The sequence below is a fragment of the Malus domestica genome, chromosome 05 (assembly GCF_042453785.1).
Source record: "Malus domestica chromosome 05, GDT2T_hap1".
NCBI lineage: Eukaryota > Viridiplantae > Streptophyta > Magnoliopsida > Rosales > Rosaceae > Malus > Malus domestica.
This window is the reverse complement of record NC_091665.1, coordinates 31,276,948-31,296,608: the sequence shown is the minus strand read 5'-3', so window position 1 is coordinate 31,296,608 and position 19,661 is coordinate 31,276,948. Positions and strand designations below refer to the sequence as shown.

Below are 19,661 nucleotides of genomic sequence, written 5' to 3'. Positions count from 1 at the left end.
ATTATGAAGATTTTCAGGAGGCTGGATGCATTATGTATGGTAGAGGTGGATGTACACTGGGATCAAGGTGGTCTAAGGACTACTCAGATTTCGGATAAATACATGTGAAGTCTTTTGAGATCTTTCGAATGTTTGGGACATGTCACTTTTGTGCCTACCAAGTGCTTGATATAATGCATACTAGGCATATATCAATATGTTGCGTTAACAACACTCGACAAATTCTCTCGATATCAATTATCAGATTGATATCGTATAAGTCGATATTTGTTGACATGTGCACAAAACCACCAACCAAGTGTTTAATGAAATGTCTTATTGAATAAATTGAATTTCTTTGCACGCTTCGCTTCTTGTTTCTATCTAAAAAACTTGTATCAGACCGCATAAAGTTCAGGTCTTGGATCCACCACTGATGTATAGCGCGCAATAGTGATATCTTCTCTTGCAATGCTGATCCTAGATCCGCCGTCTGAAGTCCGCATGCGTCACCTTTATACGGCGCTCTCTTAAAGCGAGCAAACCAGCTTCAGTACATATAGCCTTGATATCAGCCCCGGAAAACTCATCCTTGGTGATAATAAGAGCTCAATTCCAGTCACCAATTCGACCTTGACCTGCTGCAAGTAGCTATGGAGTTGGGAGAGGAAGGAGATACAACAATATATTTTTAGGTTGTAAAATATTGTATTTTCAAATCTAACCGTTATAAGAAAGAGAAGGTTTAATAGCACTAGCCAACTTTTCCGTAAAAGGGATCCGGATCCCTTCCACCAAGTCCACCAATGCCACAAATTCGGGTATTTGAAATTTGATCAAACGGCTAAAATTATTATAACTTTTAAAATGGACCCTTGTTTATAGCCGTTGGATTAAATTTCAAATGCCCGGATTTGTGGCCTTGGGGAAATGATGCGGAGAGGATCCCTTTCCAACTTTTCCACCTGTGTGACTGCCACGTGGCACAAACAGAAGCACTTAAACAAACTTACTAACAAAAGATCAAATTACACATTAACCCCAAAACATTACAAATTGACCCAGAATTCTATTACTTGTGATTGGGGCAATCACAGTACGTTACAATACTTCTCCTTTAGAAAATAACCTTGTCCACAAGGTTTAAACTGGAAAATCAAGGAATCGAGCCTTGAATTCATCAAAATCCTCCCACGATGCCTCTGCTGCTTCTTGCCCATTCCACTGCACCAGAAGTTGAACACCTGCCACATTGCCTTTCTTGTACATCCTCCTAGCAATGATTGCTGAAGGGGAGTCATGCATTAATCCACCATCAGCCACACCAGTAGCCAATTGCTTCTTGAGACAACTCACATGAAATACGTCATGTATTTTAGTTCTCTCTGGCAATTTAAGCTTGTAAGCCGCAACTCCAATCTTCTCAATGATTTCATAAGGACAATAGAAGTTGCAGTTTGTGATAACGGTGAGGGACAAGTGACTGCAGCTGATAAGGGACCAGTTTCAAATATACCCAATCGCCTACAACATAATGCCTCTCAGTTCTTCTCTTGTGATCAGCTTGAACTTTCTATCTATTCGGCCAGGATGAAGCAAGGCTGGGTCAAGGCTTTCAATTCTGTTTGTTGCCAGAATCACCTTGACATCTCCTCTTCAATCAAAACCATCCAACTGGTTAAGTAACTCCAACATGTTCCTCTGAATTTCACGTTCACCACCTGAATGGGCATCATATATTCATACCTCTTTGCACCAACTGCATCAATTTCGTCAATGAAGGCGATAGAAGGTGAGAGGTCATCAGCAACCCTAAAGAGTCCCCTCACTAATTTTGGACCATCTCCCAAGTACTTCTGAATCAACTCACTAGCAACAACACGCAAGAAAGTTGCTGATGTTGAGTTTGCCACTGCCTTTGCAAGCGAGATCTTGCTCGTTTCTGGCACTCCATACAATATGACTTCCTTAGGTGGCCTGATACCAATGTCTTCATATAGCTCGGGATGTGTCAGTGGGAGCTCAACAGCTTCTTTAATTTCTGTATCTGGGCATCCAATCCGCCAATGTCAGCGTATGACTCCAACGGAGCTTTCTCGACCTTCATCACTGACCATATATAGGATCAACTTCATCTTGAAGAAAGTACGTGTTATGAATATGAAGGGGGCCGGGATTCTGAACTTGATTAGTATTGCTTGATGATTATTTAACGTGGCGCATTGCTTGATGGAAACTAATGGGTTTGCGTTATTTAATCCTTTACTATAACAAAAATCACTTAATAAATTAGTTCAGGTTGATCCAGTATAATAATATAACATGTTAGATTGTTTGATAAGAGAATATTTCTTTATAAACGAGTGACGAAGATAAAAACAAGTGCCTCAATGATGCGGTGTCGTCAATTCTTATTTCCCTTTTGTTTGCATACTCTTCTAAGTTCAATTCATCAAGCTCTTTAGGGTCATTTGCGACAAGTACTTTCCATTTCCTAACTGTTGCCGCTAGTACCCAAGCACCCTAGTGACAAGTGCCAGGATCGTTCAACTTAGGCAGTTTTCATATACACGAAACGAAATCAAACCAGCCGCTTTGAGAAGTGAGAACGTTCAAATTTACCAATTAACAACTAACTATTTAACCCACTAACCCTACTAAAAAGAAGTTTACCAAATTCTTTTGGTATTTTATGTTTTTTATTTAATTTTTTAACAAACGATAGCCTCACATGTTAATTTTTTTTTTGATATGGTTAATATTTTCATAAAAATATCCAAAAAATTGGAGAAAGATATGGAAATGGGAGATGAAGTCTAAACTTCACCTCATATTGGAGAAAATCTTAAGTTTAGACTAAAATCAACAGATATCGTCGATATTTTTGACAAATCTGTTAAATATCAGAGAAACTCTTATATTTCATCCAACCAAATGTTTGACTATTCTTAAGGTTTGATTTTAAATTTCCATCAATTTCATCAAAAGCAACCGATATCGATATTGATATTCGGTATATCCGTCGATATTTCCACAAATTTACATATCGATATTTCCACTGATACTTATATTTTTAACACTGCAATGATTAACAATAATGTGATTTAAATTTATCTTTAACAAAAATCGAACGTAACCTCTCACGAAATCGAATATCACTAGAAAAAAAATTTGGTTATTAAAGAAAAGCAAAAAGCAAAAAGAATTGAAGCTTCACCTTGCAAGTCAATCCCTCATTTAAGTGGTATTCTAATTTCTAAACTATTGGATCACACTTGGAGACGTAGGACCCACAGTCAACTGATGTTTCACGGTGTCAAATAAAAAAATCTCAAATTTTCCAGGCTGGGTGATGATTCACACACAGACCCTAACGGTCACATCCCTTTTGTTTTCTCGAAAATTAAAGAACCCTTGGGGTGCTCTTCTGGTAGGGCCCCCTCCGAAAAGCCCCAAATCCTTCAAAAGTTTATGACCATTTTGTCCTTTCCCGTTCCCCCCTGCCTCAAATCCTTCAAAAGTTTACTACCAACCCCAACGGCCTTCTCCCTCCCTCTCTCTCTCTCTCTCTCTCTCTCTCTCTCACACACACACACACGTTGGGAAAGATGGAGATTTGAAATTGTGAAAATCCAGGACCCAAATCCTTCTTCTTTTCCAGAAAGACACAATCTTTGGGATACCACAGAGTAGGGAAAGAGAGAGATCGAAATCATGGGTTGCTTTCTTGCATGTTTTGGTTCTTCCAAAGACAAAAACCGCAGGAGTAATCAGAGGTACAGGGTTCACCACAGAGACCATGTAAGTTTGGTTCCCGAGAAAAGTCTAGGAAAGAAAATTGATTCCTTACTGTTTCCGTTCTGGGGTTTAGTTTGTAAACAGTCCAGTGAATTCCGAACTTCCGAGTAAAACCCATATAGTGTTTTTGATGAATTTAGGCTACATTTAGTTGTTTTTTCTTTTTGTTTGTTTTTCATTTTGATTTAATTGTTTTATTCTGGAAAAAGTGTTGAAAGTTCAAGTCTTTGGATTGTATTTCCTCTGAATTAATCTTTGTTTTTGGCAGAGACATACAAGTTTCGGGCCTGTGAAATCTGCCGTCTCTTCTGCACCGGTGGTTGAGGAAAAACCTATTATCCCGGCATTGGAAGAAGTCCGGTGAGTGATTGGCTTTCGTGTTTTTTTTTATTTTTTTGGTTCAATTGCTTCTTAATTTTGTGTTTATCACTCTACTGTTTTTTTTTTTTTTAATGTAATTGCATCGGTTTGATTTTTTTAATACACTTCATTTTTGGGGTTTTCGATATCGAAATGAAGTTATAATAAGTTTATGCTTTGTAGGGATAAGCCAGTGGAGGAACTGAGCTTCAGTACTCGAAAGAAAGTTACTTTTGATTCGAATGTCAAGACCTATGAGCATGTTTCGACCAACGAAACCCCGGATCCTTTGTTGGATAGTGAAGAGAATGGGAAGGAGGAAGAGGAGGGGAAGAATTTGGAAAAACCGTGCCTATCTAAGTCTTCCTCTGAAGATAGTTCGGTCATTTCGAGCTCAGGGTCATATCCTCCTAGGCATAGGTACCAGAATTGCAGGGATAGCGATGATGAAGACGAAGCTTTAGACTATGATGAGGACTGTGATGTTGATGGTGAAGATGAGGATGATTACGATGACGATGAAGGGGAACTAGAGTACGAAGATGAAATTGTAGAATCAAACAGTGGGGTTTCTACACGTCAAGTAATGACTGAGGATTTTGATAGTCCAATGCCGATGAAACCAGCTGGGTTGGACCACAATGTGCGAGATAGGAGTGGTTATGTTCATTCGGTGCTAAACCCTGTTGAGAATCTTACACAATGGAAAGCTCTCAAAGCCAAAGGGACACCACTGATGAAACCTCAGAAAGAGAATTTCACACAGGATCAAGAACCCCGGATTTCGTTCAGTTCAGATCCAAGTTTGAGCTTCAAATTGAAAACTGATCAAGACAAGAAGCATTCAAAGGATTCCAACCAAGAAATGGCAGTTGATGCTAGCCTCTCGAACTGGTTGTTTTCATCAGAAAATACACCCGTTAACAAGGTCAGCACAACTGCTTTAGACACCTTCACGCCTGAGAAAAGCACGTCCCATGGATCAAACTCAGCGAGAAGCCATGAAGATCGACCAATTTTAGGTGCATTAACTGTTGAAGAGCTCAGACAGTTTTCAGCTTCGTCTTCACCAAGGAAGTCACCAAGTAGAAGCCCTGACGAGATGGCCATAATGGGGACTGTCGGAACCTACTGGAATCACATGGCTCCTCCTCCCGCTGCCAAGAGTTCGGGTGCCTCGTCTTACAAAGGAATACCAAACACAACCAGCAAATACAGAGAGGTAAATGCCAAGTAAGATTTGTGAGGCTGTTTCGATTAGGTCTTGACGGGTTCTGATAACAGATTTGCGGGTTTGCAGGATAAAAGAGTGAATTGGCATTCTACCCCATTTGAGACGAGGTTGGAAAGAGCTTTGAACAGAGGAGGTGCTGCTGAATTATGATTGATGAGAGTTCTTTATAATTAAGGAAAGAGGATTGGTTTGTGATTGTTATTATCTGGTGATGATGTCTATTCTTTTAATTCTTTTGTGAATTATGATGTTGTTTTTTGTGTGACGCTTGCCTGTTGTAATATTGGAGACTTGCTTGAAATTATGGATTGTGATTTTACTAGTTTGCTTGAAATCATGCATGAGTTCCATCCACTCCGCTGTGTCTGAAAGTATGTTAGTTATAACATCCGTTACAAAATTTGTTTCTCTGAAAACACAACATTAAGCAATTGAGTTGAACTGCCCTGGGGGAGAGCACTTCCTTGAGATGCAATCAATGATTAATTTGAGTTGAATCCCCAAGCGCAAGAACGTTGGATCAAAGCAGCAACAACAAATACTAACGAATTAGGGGATATTCCATTCCCGTAAAATAGACTTATTGGAAGGGGATAGGTCTAGTTTATATTTGTGCTAACACCTTTTGTCTTTGTGCTATCACCTTTTGTCGGTTGTCAATTGGGATAGGTCTAGTTTATCTTTGTGCGAACTTTTGTCTTTATGCTATCACCTTTTGTCGGTTGTCAATTCCTTAAGTCACCTTTTGTAGGTTGTCGCCACCTTTTGTGGCGTTAATCAAGGAGTCAATCTCCTTATATATTGTTGTACAATTGTAATGATCTTATGATGAAAATACAATACATACTTTGAAAATCAACATGGTATCAGAGCAGGAAATCTAACCTGCCTCTGTTGTACTATTATCCGAGCGTGTTCAATCTTCAAAATGGCTGAAGACAATTCGTTAGGATCAGAAGCTGAAAGTTCACAGGTGATTTCCTCCATGAATTTGCATGAGGTGGATGTCAACCCGAATCAAAGATTAAGCTCAGTCGTGTTGAATGAGTTTAATTACTTGCCTTGGTCAAGAGCAGTGTCTCTGGCTCTAGGTGGAAGGTCCAAGTTAGGGTTCATAAATGGACGCATCAAAGTACCTGATGCTTCCTCACCAACCTATGAATCCTGGCTTAGCAAGGATCAGCTAGTTATGTCATGGCTCCTGAATTCTATGGAACAAAAATTAGCTGAAATATTCAGTTACTCTGAATTTTCATACCAGCTATGGGAGGCGGTCAAGGAAATGTATGGCAACTAGAACAATACTGCAAGGGTTTTCCAATTAAAGAAGGACATTTCCGATCTGCAACAAGACGGCAAGCCGTTTGTGCAACTCTTAGGAAGCATGAAAAGCATGTGGAATGAGTTGGAAATTTATCGCCCTCATACAACCGACGCAACATTGCTACGAAAGAGAGCAGAAGAAGACAAGATATTTCAACTCTTGTCTAGTCTCGATTCAACGTATGAAGATCTACGATGTCACATACTCATGAACACATAACTTCCTTCCTTCACTAGTGTATGTGCAACAATCAAATGTGAAGAAGTAAGGAGGAAAGTCATGAACATGGGTATAATGGCCAGTGTACCTAAGGCTAGGGCCTATTTAACCAACGAGAGGAAGTACAAAGGAAAGCATCCGAACTTGAAGTGTCAACACTGCAACAATATAGGTCATGTTAAAGACACATGCTGGATTTTACACCCAGAATTAAAGCCTGACTTCATAAAGGACAACAAAGGTTTACAAAGGGTGAATCGTACTACACACCGAGCAAATCACGTGTCTGCCTCCACCTCTAATGGGTCTGATCCATTCAAGAACTTCACAGCAAATCTAGCTAAACTCATGATTGAGTTTATGTCGTACCTTCAAGGCAAGAAATGAGGGGCTGGAATTAACCGTGCAGACAACATATGAGAAGGGAACTCGATGGCATTGCTCGACAAGTTTGCGGGTTTCTTGGAAGACACGAAACCCGTACCCCAAGAAAACATGCAAGGTATCATGAAAGCCTTTAAAACTGCTCTTAAAATAAATATGTTGAATGATTTTTGGGTTGTAGATTCGGGTGCCACAGATCATATGACTAACCATGTGTTTAAGTCTTAAAAGTTTGAAAAATTCACTAATCCTTCCCAAGTTTCAATTGCAAATGGTGAGAGTGTAAAGGTTTTAGGAAAGGAAAAAATAAAAATAATGTCAGATGAAATTGAATCAATGGCTTTGTATGTACCTTCCTTCCCATTTCAACTTCTATTTGTGGGAAAGATCACAAATACCTTGAATTGCTTAGCTATATTTTCTCCTCACAATGTCATCCTTCAGGATTGTGCCACCAAGAAGACGATTGGTGAAGAGTTTTATTTAGAAGGTCTCTATTACATATCAAAAAGCAATCCCAGAGTGTTCCAAGCCAAGTTCAATCTCATTCAAGATAATCAATTGTGGCATCAACGTTTAGCTTACCCTTCTCCACCCATTTTGTCAACTCTATTTCCAAACTTAGGGAAGGATGCTATTTCATGTGAAACATGCCACTTGTCTAAGGCCACTAGATTATTTTTTAACTTTTCCTTGTCCAGGGCTAGTAAGTGTTTTGAACTAGTTCGTTCAGATGTATGGGGACCAACTAGTGAATCTTTTGATGGTTATAAGTATTTTGTGATCTTTGTTGATGATTTCTCTCGTGTTACATGGTTGTATCTTCTCAAGTCTAAGAATGAAGTTATGGAAGTATTTAAGGACTTTCATAACCTTGTAAAAAACCATTTCTCCTCTAAAATTCAAACCTTAAGGTCTGACAATGGCACCGAATATATGTCCCATATCATGAAACAATATTTAAGCACTCATGGCATCATGCATCAAACAAGTTGTGTTGGCACACCTCAACAAAATGGTGTAGCTGAACGCAAAAACCGTGACCTACTTGAAAAAACAAGAGCACTAATGCTACAAATGAATGTACCAAAGAGATTTTGGTCCCAAGGGGTTATGGCAGCTGCTTATATCATCAATAGATTGCCCAGTCGAGTCTTGGATTTCAAGTCTCCCCTAGAGGTCATGAAAGGAAGTAAAATTGATCTCTCACACCTTCGAGTTTTTGGCTGCATCTGTTTTATGCATATTCAATCTCATCATCGAGATAAATTGGATCCTAGAGCTGTTAAATGTGTTTTTCTTGGTTATTCATCTACACAAAAAGGATATAGGTGTTATAATCCTCAACTAAGGAGATTGATTGTGTCCAAAGATGTTTGATTCCATGAAACTAATCTTTTTTTTCAGCAAGTCACATGAAATCACAAGTCAAGGGGATGACATCTTGGGTGTGTTCCCACTACCAAGAATCGAACTTGAGGCTCCTTAACAACAAGATCCCAGTCATGTCAACATTGATGCATCTTTCAATGAAAATAGCAATGAAGGGTCTCACTCTGATGGTACACGACATAAAGATGGTGATAATCAAGATGACCCTCACAATACGGTCCAAAATGTGAACGAGTGTGAGACAACTCTTCTTGCTCCTCGACGTAATCCAATGCGTGTTAGGAAAACTCCCACAAGACTTCAAGACTTTGTCATCTACAAACCCACACATCCCATCTCTTATTGTGTGTCGTACAAGAGAGTGACACCAGCCTATGCTGCATTCATAAGCACCATATCAAGTTACAATGAGCCTCAGAATTTCCATGAGGCCAACAACCAGGAGGTTTAGAAGGAATCAATGCAAGAAGAACTTAAAGCCCTAGATCAACACAACACCTAGAATATCACCAAACTTCCCATAGGCAAGAAAGCTGTGGGTTGCAAATGGATTTATAAACTCAAATTCAAGTCAGATGGATCAATTGAGAGGCATAAAGCAAGATTGGTAGCTCGGGGATTCACTCAAACATACGAGGTGGATTACAAAGAAACGTTTGCACATGTTGCCAAAATGAACACCGTGAGGGTGCTATTGTCCGTGGCAGTAAACAAGGGGTGGTCCATGTGCCAAATGGACGTGAAGAATGCACAAGGGGTGGTCCATGTACCAAATGGATGTGAAGAATGCATTATTGCACGGAGATCTCAAAGAAGAGGTCTATATGAAATTGCCACCAGGGCATCCTCAAAGCAATGAACCGAATTTGGTGTGCAAATTGCATAAATCCATTTATGGCCTGAAACAGTCTCCACGAGCTTGGTATGCCAAACTAAGCTCAATTCTCACTAGTGTTGGTATGCCAAACTAAGCTCAATCCTCAACCTCAAACAGTCCCTCAGACAAAGGTTTGCAATTAAAGACCTTGGGATATTAAAGTACTTCCTTGGTATAGAAGTGGCAACCTCGCACTAAGGGCTGTTTCTTAACCAAAGAAAGTATGTCTTGGATTTGCTCAAGGAAGCCAACATGAGCGATGTTAAACCGGCCATTACTCTTCTCTACAACAAGCACAAACCTAGCTTGAAGGGCACACCACTAACGGATATCAGCCATTATCAGTGATTGGTGGGTAAGTTAATCTACCTAACAATCATTAGACCCGACATCACATATTCTGTAAGTCTTGTGAACCAATTCATGCACTCCCCGACTCTTGAGCATTTGACCCTTGTTAAAAGGATCTTACGCTACTTAAAAGGATCAGTGGATCGTGGAATCCTCATGCAGAAGAATGACAACACATAAATCATGAGATATTATGATGCTGATTGGGCGGGGAACACCATTGATCGCAAATCCACAACTGGCTACTGTACTTTTGTTGGTGGAAACTTGGTCACATGGAAAAGTAAGAAGCAAACTGTTATCGTCAGGTCCAGTGCCGAAGCTGAGTATCGTGCCATAGCTTCAACTGCGTGTGAGTTGATCTGGCTCAAGGGTTTTCTGTGAGATTTAGGTGTTCCTACAACTCTTCCTATGTCCTTATTTTGTGACAATTAGGCAGCCATGCATATAACATCAAACCTAGTGTTTCACGAGCGGACGAAACACATTGAAGTTGACTGCTATTACGTTCGAGAACAGGTGCAGTCGCAAGTGATTCAGACACATTATACAAGAAGCTTTGACCAACTGGCTGACATCTTCACAAAACCTTTTGCTTTTCATTAGTTTCAGCAACTTCTGTCTAAGCTTGGATCCATAAACCTCCTGGATCCAGCTTGAGGGGGCGTATTGGAAGGGGATAGGTCTAGTTTATCTTTGTGCTATCACCTTTTGTCGGTTGTCAATTCCTTAAGTCACATTTTGTCGGTTGTCAATTCCTTAAGTCACCTTTTGTCGGTTGTCAATTCCTTAAGTCACATTTTGTAGGTTGTCTTCCCCAAGCCACCTTTTGTGGCGTAAATTAAGGAGTCAATCTCCTTATATATTGTTGTACAATTGTAATGATCTTATGATGAAAATACAATACATACTTTGAAAATCAACAAGACTTATTAGCAGCGGAATGAGCGATTTTCAAAGAACTCAACCAAAATCTAATAGTGGACTTGATTGAGTTGGGAACCACCACAGCAGGTTGATATGAATTCTTGAATCTACGATTATTCCACTCCCTCCATACATAATGCATGGTAGCAACAAGAGATAACTTCAACGCTATCGACGAAAGAAATTTTCCCTTCCAATGGCTAGCAGCCCACATGACAAAAAGAGGCAAAGGTAGCCTTAGCCAAGGGACACTACACTTGAGCACCGAGGACCAAATACCATTGGTAGAAGAACATTAAAAAATGAGGTGGCAATGGGGCTCCATAGCACTAGAGTAGAGAATACAATTTCTTGACAGTAGTATGGAAATGAAGAAAGAGAGAACATAACACTAAGGAAGAAGAACAATGAAGAAAATGCTCTGTGTATATTTTGCTTTTATTTTATTTTATTTTTTGTCAATAGATAGACTTTATTTGTAATCTAATCGAAATGTTTACATCCATAACAAGAATATTAAATAAAAACTCAGGGCATATCTCGTCCTAAACAAATGGACCACCATGTTTGGCAATAAATGAGGTAACCGTGTGAGCAGCCAGGTTGCTACCTCGACTATCTTACACTATAAGCCATTACAAACTAATATAACTAACTTTGTCCACATCAATGATGACATGGCATACTTATCATATCTCAAACATATCAGCAATGACATGGCAAATATGTGCTAAAACAATTGACAGTAGCCAATGAAGCAAAAGTTAAAATCCTATCCACTTGCATTTAATGACCAACCAAAGAATAAAGCTCATCTTGAGAATATTTTGATTATACCAAACAAGTTTAGACCAAAGCGCGTACAGGAATTGAAAAAAAAAAGCAAAAACAGTTGTTGGGGTGAGAGAGGCTCGAACTCTCGACCTCAGGATAACTCAGAAGCTATGAGACCTACGCGCTAGCCAACTGCGCCACCACCCCATGTGCGTTTCTTTCACCACTTAAAATATTTATACATATTGAATGGTACCCTCGTAACCCACGTGCTCAATTCGGTGTCGTTTCAAACAAACCCTAGCCAGTAGCCCTTCCCTCCCTTCTCCTCGACTCCTCCTGCCCTCTCTCTCTAGAAATGGACTCGGACGAAGGCAAGCTGTTCATAGGAGGACTGGCATGGGACACCAACGAGGACAAGCTCACCGATTACTTCAACCAGTACGGCGATGTCACCCAGACCGTAATCATGCGCGACAAGGTCACCGGCCGGCCCAGAGGCTTTGGCTTCGTCGTCTTCTCCGACCCCTCTCTGATCGACCGGGTTCTCAACGACAAGCACACCATTGACGGTCGACTGGTCAGTCACTCTCGCACGTTTCTCCTCTTCCAATTTTGCCCTGCATGTCACTTTCGCGGCTAGTGGGTTTCTTTCCTTGTTTTTTAGCTTTTTGCGAGTGTTTTTGGTTCCGGGATTTCGATATCGTGTCGAAATGTGTTGTGGGTTTGGGTAATTTTGATGTTAATTTTGATGGGTGGTTGTTGTTTGTATGTTCTTTAGCTGTCTTTTTGAGTGTTCTTGCATTCTTGAGGTTGCAATGTGTACTGGGTAATGCTGATTTTAAGTTGGGATTGCATCTGCTAGCCCAGAGACATTCCGGAATCGGTTATTTTTGCTTGTAGTTTTGTTGGTTTTAAGCTCCATGTGTTGATTTTTATACAATGTACTTGCAGTTATGCGGTTACCTTTGGCTGATGAAAACCAAGTTCGTTAGGGAGAGAACAACGTTGCCTTCGCTTATCTATTCCGTTATGATTTGTGTACATGACATATTTTATAAGATGTAATGTGTCTAAGCAACTGTTTTGGTTGATGAGGTTGCACATTTTTCTGATTTTTAATGGGGATTTCGTATTATTATCTAGATTTGTGTTCTGGGTGCTCATTGATGTGCAGTTATACACGTAATGTCCTTAAGGAAAATACTTGATAAGTCGTCAAACATAATGTCGGTAGTTTACCTGAAAAGTAGGATGCATGACAACACCAACTTACCGTGTATTCCTTCTAAGCATGGTTGGATGGTATAGGTTAGAAACTTTGTAAATTGGACACGTAGGGAGGTTGCATATTTTTCATTCTTGGCATGGTTTTCAACTGTACGATTTTCCAAATACAACTTTTAACTTTTAGTCTCAAAGTGATTGACTTCTAGATTACGAGAGGTTCAAGTGCTACTTTATTGTGTTTTTACTAAAATTTTTAGCTGATTTTTGCTACTTTATTAGGTTCTTCCTTGCCCTTTATGAACAAGCATATATGCTACTTTATTGTATATCTTTACCCTGTCTGTACATCTGTTTGTCCCTTTGTTTGTTAAAGGTTTTACTTTGATTACACAGGTTGAGGCCAAACGGGCTATATCAAGAGAAGAACAACAGACATCCTATAGAACCGGAAACTTTAATACCACCAGGAGCTCTGGAGGGGGAGGAAATTTTAAGACCAAGAAAATATTTGTTGGTGGATTGCCTTCTACACTTACAGAAGATGGATTTCGTGAATTCTTTGAAAATTATGGCACCGTGACTGATGTAGTAATAATGTATGACCAAAATACTCAACGACCTCGTGGTTTTGGTTTCATAACATTTGACACTGAAGATGCAGTTGATGGAGTACTACAAAAGAACTACCATGAGTTGAATGGTAAACTTGTAGAGGTAAAGCGAGCACTTCCTAAAGATGCAAATCCTGGTGGTGGGGGCCGGGGTGGGGGATATCAAGGTTACAGTGCCTCTGGGGCCAGTACAAATGCATTTGATGGTCGAATTGATGGCAGTAGATATGTGCAGCCTCAAATTACAGCAGGTGGTTTCCCTCCATATTCTGGTTATGGTGCACCGGGTTATGGTTATGGGCCGGCAAATACAGGGGTTGGTTATGGAAGTTATGGTCTTGGTGGTTATGGAAGTGCCAATACTGGTTTTGGTGGTCCTGCAGGATCGTATGGGAATCCAAATGCCCCTAATGCTGGCTATGTTAGTGGGGTACCTGGTGCGTTGAAAAATACTTGGAGCAACCAAACTCCTGGGTATGTTGCTACTGGCTATGGGGCTGCAGCTCCTTGGAGTACTCCTGGTGGAACTGGTGTTCCTTCTGCTCCTAGGGGTCAATCACCAAGTGGGGCTTCTGGTTATGGAAATCAAGGTTATGGTTATGGAAATTATGGCGGGAGTTACGCTTCTTATCCTGGTGGGTATGGGACCTCTGGCGGGCGTGGTGGAAGTACCCCAACAAGCAACTCAGGTAGTGCTAACGGTGGAGAGCAACAAGGGACTCGTCGTGGTTACATGGGGAGCGGCTATGACAACACCAATGGTAATTCAGGGTACTCTAATGCATCGTGGAGATCTGACCCTTCACAGGCCACCGGTGGCTATGGTGGTTCTCAGTCCAGGCAGGCCTAACATGAGAGATTCAAGAGATTTTGAAATTTCTTTCACAGGAATCCCTCATGCATGCAATCTTTTCTCCAATCTGACACCTTATGCACGAGAAGAGTTGGACTATCCTGAGATTGGTTGGATTGCTTGATTCTTGGTGGTAGTTGGCAGCAGTAGTTCTGCGAGAAGTGCCGATACATTCTAGTAGCAGTAGTTCTGTGCGCGATTGATAATTTTGGAGCTCTCCTCTTCCCCTTTCCACTCCACCCCGTCTCTCTCTCTCTCTCTCTCTCTCTCTCATGGTTTCTATTGAACTGCTTATCACTATTGGTATTGATGATAGATATTCTTCCCAGAGCTGCTGCATTGGTTATATTCAGTTGTGATGTGCTAGAAATTCGATGTTACTATCTTTATTTTTTGTGCTTGTTCAACTTGTATTTCACCGTGGGTAATATTGAGTGTTCAATCGAGGCCCGAATCCAACAAATTCATTGAACTGAATTCCAGACCAATTACAAGGCATGCTGCTGCTGTTCAGAACACTTGGTTCTAGTATAACGAACAGCCGATTTTGGCTAAAGTTGAGCAGGAGAGAACCAAGGTACAAATGGATTCTTTAGCAGAAAGACATGTGCGAGGAAACGGTAGCAATCGACTAGCGAATTCGTGTCGTTAGTGTGCATCTTGCAGAAAATTTTAGCATTCATTCAAAGAACACGTTGAATAACATTATCGGAAGAAGCCTTGATTCTATTTACGTGCGCAGGCTACTCAGATGCCCCTTACGCGAACAACTAAATTATCGAAAAACCTAGCATTCCCTATCTCACTTTGCCGCTTCAAGCCGTGCACGTATTGACTCAGGAGTCGATGTCCTTATTGATGCTGCAAGAGAGGCAAAGTTTAGACAAGTCTATCAGGTTCTTATCTTTTCAACGGAAGATGAATACATTTCCACTAGAACGCACATAATTTCTACTTCAAAATATGAAGAAAACTTATCGGATCATTAGCAAATCAGCTTCAGATGCTATCGTCTCTACAGAAATCCAATCGGGAACCAGCTCTAGCAACAAGTTTAGATGCTCCTGAACTTCCTCTGCCAAGAGAATGGAGAAAGAGTTAGGCTCACCATAACTTTTCGTAGAAATAGTATCTTCTTTTGTTTAACGACTTACTTCTGTCAACAATATCGAAATTGGTCCAATGATCTTGTGAACAAGCCCTTCTTTTGTGATAACAGAACGGTTCATAGACTGAAGTAGGAAATGAATCAAGTTGAAGAGCTTTGGTAGGCTGGAAATCATCCGTCACCGCCTTTTTGCTTGGGAGATGGCCGGATCTCGCTCCTCTATTGCCTTTTTCTCCTTCTCTCTAAGCTGCATAAAGATACACTGATACGTCTCAGAATTACAGTTCATTATCTTCCAGTCCAACTATGTAAAAGTTTCCACTACGACATGATTCTCCATAACTTTTGGGACTAGTTTAAGCACAATTAAATGCATCTATTTCGAATAAAATGAGGGAGCACAAAAACACATTACGGGCAGGAAAGTTCGTTAAATGAGGAAACAAGAATGGACAATTCAATATAGACATACCGACTGCAAAAGATCCGCAGGAAGAATATCATGAATGTCACTATCGTTTGATGCGCCACTCCTATCAGGAACTTCATCCTCAACTTTTTTATTCTTCACGGGCGTGTCAAATTTCAACGACCTGTTGCTTGGAGGACGCATAGCCAACTTGTTCGGTGAGCTAGTAGCATTATCATCTGGGCTCATGTAACATCGCTTTGGAGGCTGCAATGCAGGCGTTTCAGCCCTCAACCTGGCTGGAGTTGAAGCAAGCTTCGTTGGAGTCGACTCAATGCTAGCACTTTTTGTGGGCAAATCATCATCATTTTCAACAGCGTCTATGCTTTCAGTTGGAGTTACAGGCACTTGGCCACGCAATGAAGCACAAGCGGTATCAAGCTTTGGTTCTGAAATTTCATCACCCTGAGATGATGACAATGGAAGCTTGTCCGTATCTGATCGCATATGTTGCTTCGTAAGACCAAATGGCTAGGGGAGAGTTTCTTCTGGAATTTCATAATCCTGAAAACATATTAAGCATTGTTAGACCACATGTTATTCAGAAAGTAGTTCAAGAAATAGATTGCTAAACTGATAAGGAGAAAATCTTGACACCAATAACTTCCCAGATAACTATTCGATTAAAATTACACAGAGCACTCAACAAATTGAACCATATTAGTGATGCCATATCCGAAACTGAGTATTGGGGATACCTCAGGATGGGATTTCGAAAGATCAGCAAGCTGCTTGTGAAATGCCTTCCTCAAATGCATACTCCCACCACCTACGGGTTTTGACTTGCCATCGCCGTCCAATGCATCAGCATTGATCGTGACAAGAAGATCCGGCTTCAGACAACTGGTTCTCTCAATCAGCTCGGGCATAACAAACTCAGCTGATCTAAGTGACCATATGTAAACCTCCTAAAAATCGAGTTAGAAAAAAACGATCAACTTCTTTAAATATCCCAATTTCATTTTCTCAGCAACCAAACAGTCAATTAAAAAGACAATTGCTGTTTTTATTTTTTAAAAAAAAAACACTATATGTGAATCTCCTAAAACTTGGGATAAAAAAGAAGACCAAACAATCAAGTAAGAAAGAAAATTTCTATAAAAAATACCATATGTGAATCTCCTCGAGATAAAAACGATCAATTTGTATAGCAGCCCAATTTCAGGGTAGCTTCTCTGAGCGACTGACACAAGTCTTCTTCAGCGTTAGCTCTCCCCATGGATCGATCTGGTCGGTCCGTCGCTTCTGAGTCAAATCGCCGCCGCTCTTGGCGGCGGCCCTTCTGATGTCTGCTATGGAGAGCGCGAAGTTAGCTTTTCGGGCACGGCGGATGAGTGCTTCGGGACTTCTGAGGGGTCAGGGTGCTCAGTGCCTCGTTGCCTGAGACTTTAGGGGGATTTGGGTTTAGGGCTTTCTTTTCCCGGCTTCTGGGTGTCCTGGATCTGAGGGTTTGCGAGGAATTCATTGCCGAGATAAAGCGAAATGCGGGGTTCGGAATCGAAAAAGTGAGACCTATCGCTTCCCGCCAAACAGATCCGTTGGATCTCGCATTTTTCTTAGGTAGGCTGGGTGGAGCACTCGTTTGTTTTTTGGGCTCGGAGTCCAAAATCTCACGTCCCAAATTAACAATTTAGTGAGCAGTTATAAACAAATTTACCAATAAAAAATAAAAAAATAAAACTCTTCTCCTCCCTTGTAATTTAAATTTCCTTTTATTTAATATCTGATACAAACACAGGCGAAAAAAAAGGAGGGAAATCTCAATGAATTATATAAATACGTTATTCTATTTGGATTTCTTGTTTGATAATAATATTAGTAAGTATCATTGGTTTTGATTACGTGAGCTGTTTGATTGATGCATGTTTCTTTTATTCGTGGGCCAGAAGATCTCAAATAGGAAAAATAAAGCAAACTAAAAATAAAATAGTTATTAAACACTCACTGAATTTTGTATGGTTGATATATATATATATATATATATATATATGATTAATAGCTTCAAGCATAGATATACATGAAACAAAAGCAATGGCCATTGTGCCAATCTTACGGCTCAAATAAACATAGAATTCGGTTCCTAGCTTCCATTAACTTGTAGCCCCAGCCCCATTAGTGTGCTGATGCTCAGAATACCAAATGGTTCAGGAAGGCAAGGTAAGGTTTGAGCTGATAGTTTCTTTGCCACAAAAGACATCGGAGGTCGAGATCTGGGATGCGCACGTGTACAAGCCAATGCTAAACTCATCACAAGCACCACTGCCTTTGCCAATTCATCGGTCGGAAGCTCAAGCCGTTGGTCTAACACATCTTTCAAAAGCAACCCTACATTGTCCAGCGATAATCTTGATGATTCCAATAGTAGGGATTCTAGCATATCCCCAGGGTGTTTTCCCATCATCACTTCAAGTGCTACGACTCCAAAGCTATATACGTCACACTTATCCGTGACCCGCATAGTCAATGCAAGCTCTGCACGTCAAAAAAAGTAAACAGTATCTTAAGATGCTGAAATTAATATGAACCTAAAATGTACAAGTTTAAGTGTTTCATTACCTGGTGCCATGTAGCCAAATGAACCAACAATATGTGTCCAGTTTGATGAATTAGTACTCAGCAGTCTTGCAGTTCCAAAATCTGAGAGTCGAGGCTCGAAATCCTGGTCGAGTAATACATTGTTGACAGTTACATCGCGGTGCACAATTGGCGGAGAGCAGTCATTGTGCAAGTAAGAAAGTGCATGAGCAAGCCCTTTCAAAATTTTGACCCTTGTAGCCCAGCCAAGTTCAGTAACCCCTTCAACCCCATACAATGATTTTCCCAAACTGCCTCTCTCAAAGTATTCATAAAGCAAGAATATGCAACCCCTCCTTGAACAGAAGCCGTATAGCCTTATGATGTTGCGATGTCGGATATTTATCAAAGTTCGGATTTCATTCTCAAAACTTTGGAGATTAATTGCTGGAATGTCATTAGAGTCTTCCGTGTTAAGCCTCTTAACTGCAACAACTTGGCCTGACTCCAATTCTGCCTTGTATACTCTTCCAAATCCTCCTATCCCAATGCAGTACTTGTCATGAAAGTCATCTACGGCTTTCACAACTTCCCCAAATGTAAACTTTACTTCCTCTTGCAATATCATTGACTCAAAATTCTCAAAGTTCTGAGAAGTTTTGATTTCCTGAGGCCGGAGCTTGGATCTCTTGCGTAATACTAATAAGAGAAAGAGAGCAATGATAGTTGCAACCACGCCAAAAGCCAAAAAGAATATGATAACAATAACGACAATATTGATGTCGTTTTTTCTTTCAGAATTTCCGCCGGAGGAATCACACGGAGCCTTTCCCTTTGCATCTCTCCACATGCCATAGTTTCCGACAAAAGCATCAGCTGGTGCATTTCGGAAAATGCCACAAGTTGGAATTGGCCCTGTGAGGTTGTTATAAGAAAAGTCATAGATGGTTAGTCTATCCATGTTGGAAAATTCTGATGGGATTTCCCCTGAGAGATGGTTGTGTGATACATTGAAAATCTCTAATCTCAAGCGCAAATTGCTGATGGAATCAAGTGGTATTACCCCTGTCAACTTGTTATTAGACAAATCGAGAAACTCAATCTGAGTGAAAGTGCCGATACTCGCAGGGATCAATCCTGTTAAATTGTTGTTGGACAAATTGAGATACAACAGACCCTGAGCAAAATTGCCGATATTCCAAGGGATCACTTCTGTCAAATTATTATTTGACAAATCGAGATACATAATCTGACCGA

At 40.4% G+C, this 19,661-nt stretch overlaps 4 protein-coding genes, 1 non-coding gene and 1 pseudogene across 5 annotated transcripts; 2 read left to right on the top strand and 4 right to left on the bottom strand.

The window, feature by feature from the left end:
• Positions 1-1,122: 1,122 nt before the first annotated feature.
• Positions 1,123-2,086, bottom strand: LOC103428031 (26S proteasome regulatory subunit 4 homolog; annotated as a pseudogene).
• Positions 2,087-3,326: 1,240 nt separating this feature from the next.
• LOC103435742 (protein JASON-like) lies at positions 3,327-5,705 on the top strand. Its single transcript, XM_008374151.4, has 4 exons — positions 3,327-3,780; positions 4,046-4,137; positions 4,321-5,359; positions 5,438-5,705. Exons 1-4 carry the CDS (start codon positions 3,694-3,696, stop codon positions 5,519-5,521), a joined length of 1,302 nt encoding a protein of 433 aa, XP_008372373.2. The 5' UTR covers positions 3,327-3,693; the 3' UTR covers positions 5,522-5,705.
• A 6,036-nt stretch (positions 5,706-11,741) lies between these two features.
• Positions 11,742-11,826, bottom strand: TRNAM-CAU (transfer RNA methionine (anticodon CAU)). Its single transcript is given in 2 exon segments — positions 11,742-11,777; positions 11,789-11,826. It is a non-coding gene; the product is annotated as a tRNA-Met (tRNA).
• Positions 11,827-11,883: 57 nt separating this feature from the next.
• Positions 11,884-14,759, top strand: LOC103435743 (heterogeneous nuclear ribonucleoprotein 1-like). Its single transcript, XM_008374152.4, has 2 exons — positions 11,884-12,199; positions 13,243-14,759. Exons 1-2 carry the CDS (start codon positions 11,978-11,980, stop codon positions 14,308-14,310), a joined length of 1,290 nt encoding a protein of 429 aa, XP_008372374.2. The 5' UTR covers positions 11,884-11,977; the 3' UTR covers positions 14,311-14,759.
• Positions 14,760-14,975: 216 nt separating this feature from the next.
• On the bottom strand, positions 14,976-17,322 carry LOC103435744 (CDT1-like protein a, chloroplastic). The gene is made up of 5 exons (XM_070821118.1): positions 16,999-17,322; positions 16,589-16,798; positions 15,894-16,394; positions 15,468-15,668; positions 14,976-15,388 (listed from the first exon to the last, which is right to left on the bottom strand). The coding sequence occupies exons 3-4, from the start codon at positions 16,335-16,337 to the stop codon at positions 15,600-15,602; spliced, it is 513 nt and encodes a 170-aa protein (XP_070677219.1). The 5' UTR covers positions 16,338-16,394; positions 16,589-16,798; positions 16,999-17,322; the 3' UTR covers positions 14,976-15,388; positions 15,468-15,599.
• Positions 17,323-17,806: 484 nt separating this feature from the next.
• Positions 17,807-19,650, bottom strand: LOC103413589 (MDIS1-interacting receptor like kinase 2-like). The gene is made up of 2 exons (XM_008352048.4): positions 18,447-19,650; positions 17,807-18,362 (listed from the first exon to the last, which is right to left on the bottom strand). Exons 1-2 carry the CDS (start codon positions 19,648-19,650, stop codon positions 17,971-17,973), a joined length of 1,596 nt encoding a protein of 531 aa, XP_008350270.3. The 3' UTR covers positions 17,807-17,970.
• Positions 19,651-19,661: the final 11 nt, after the last annotated feature.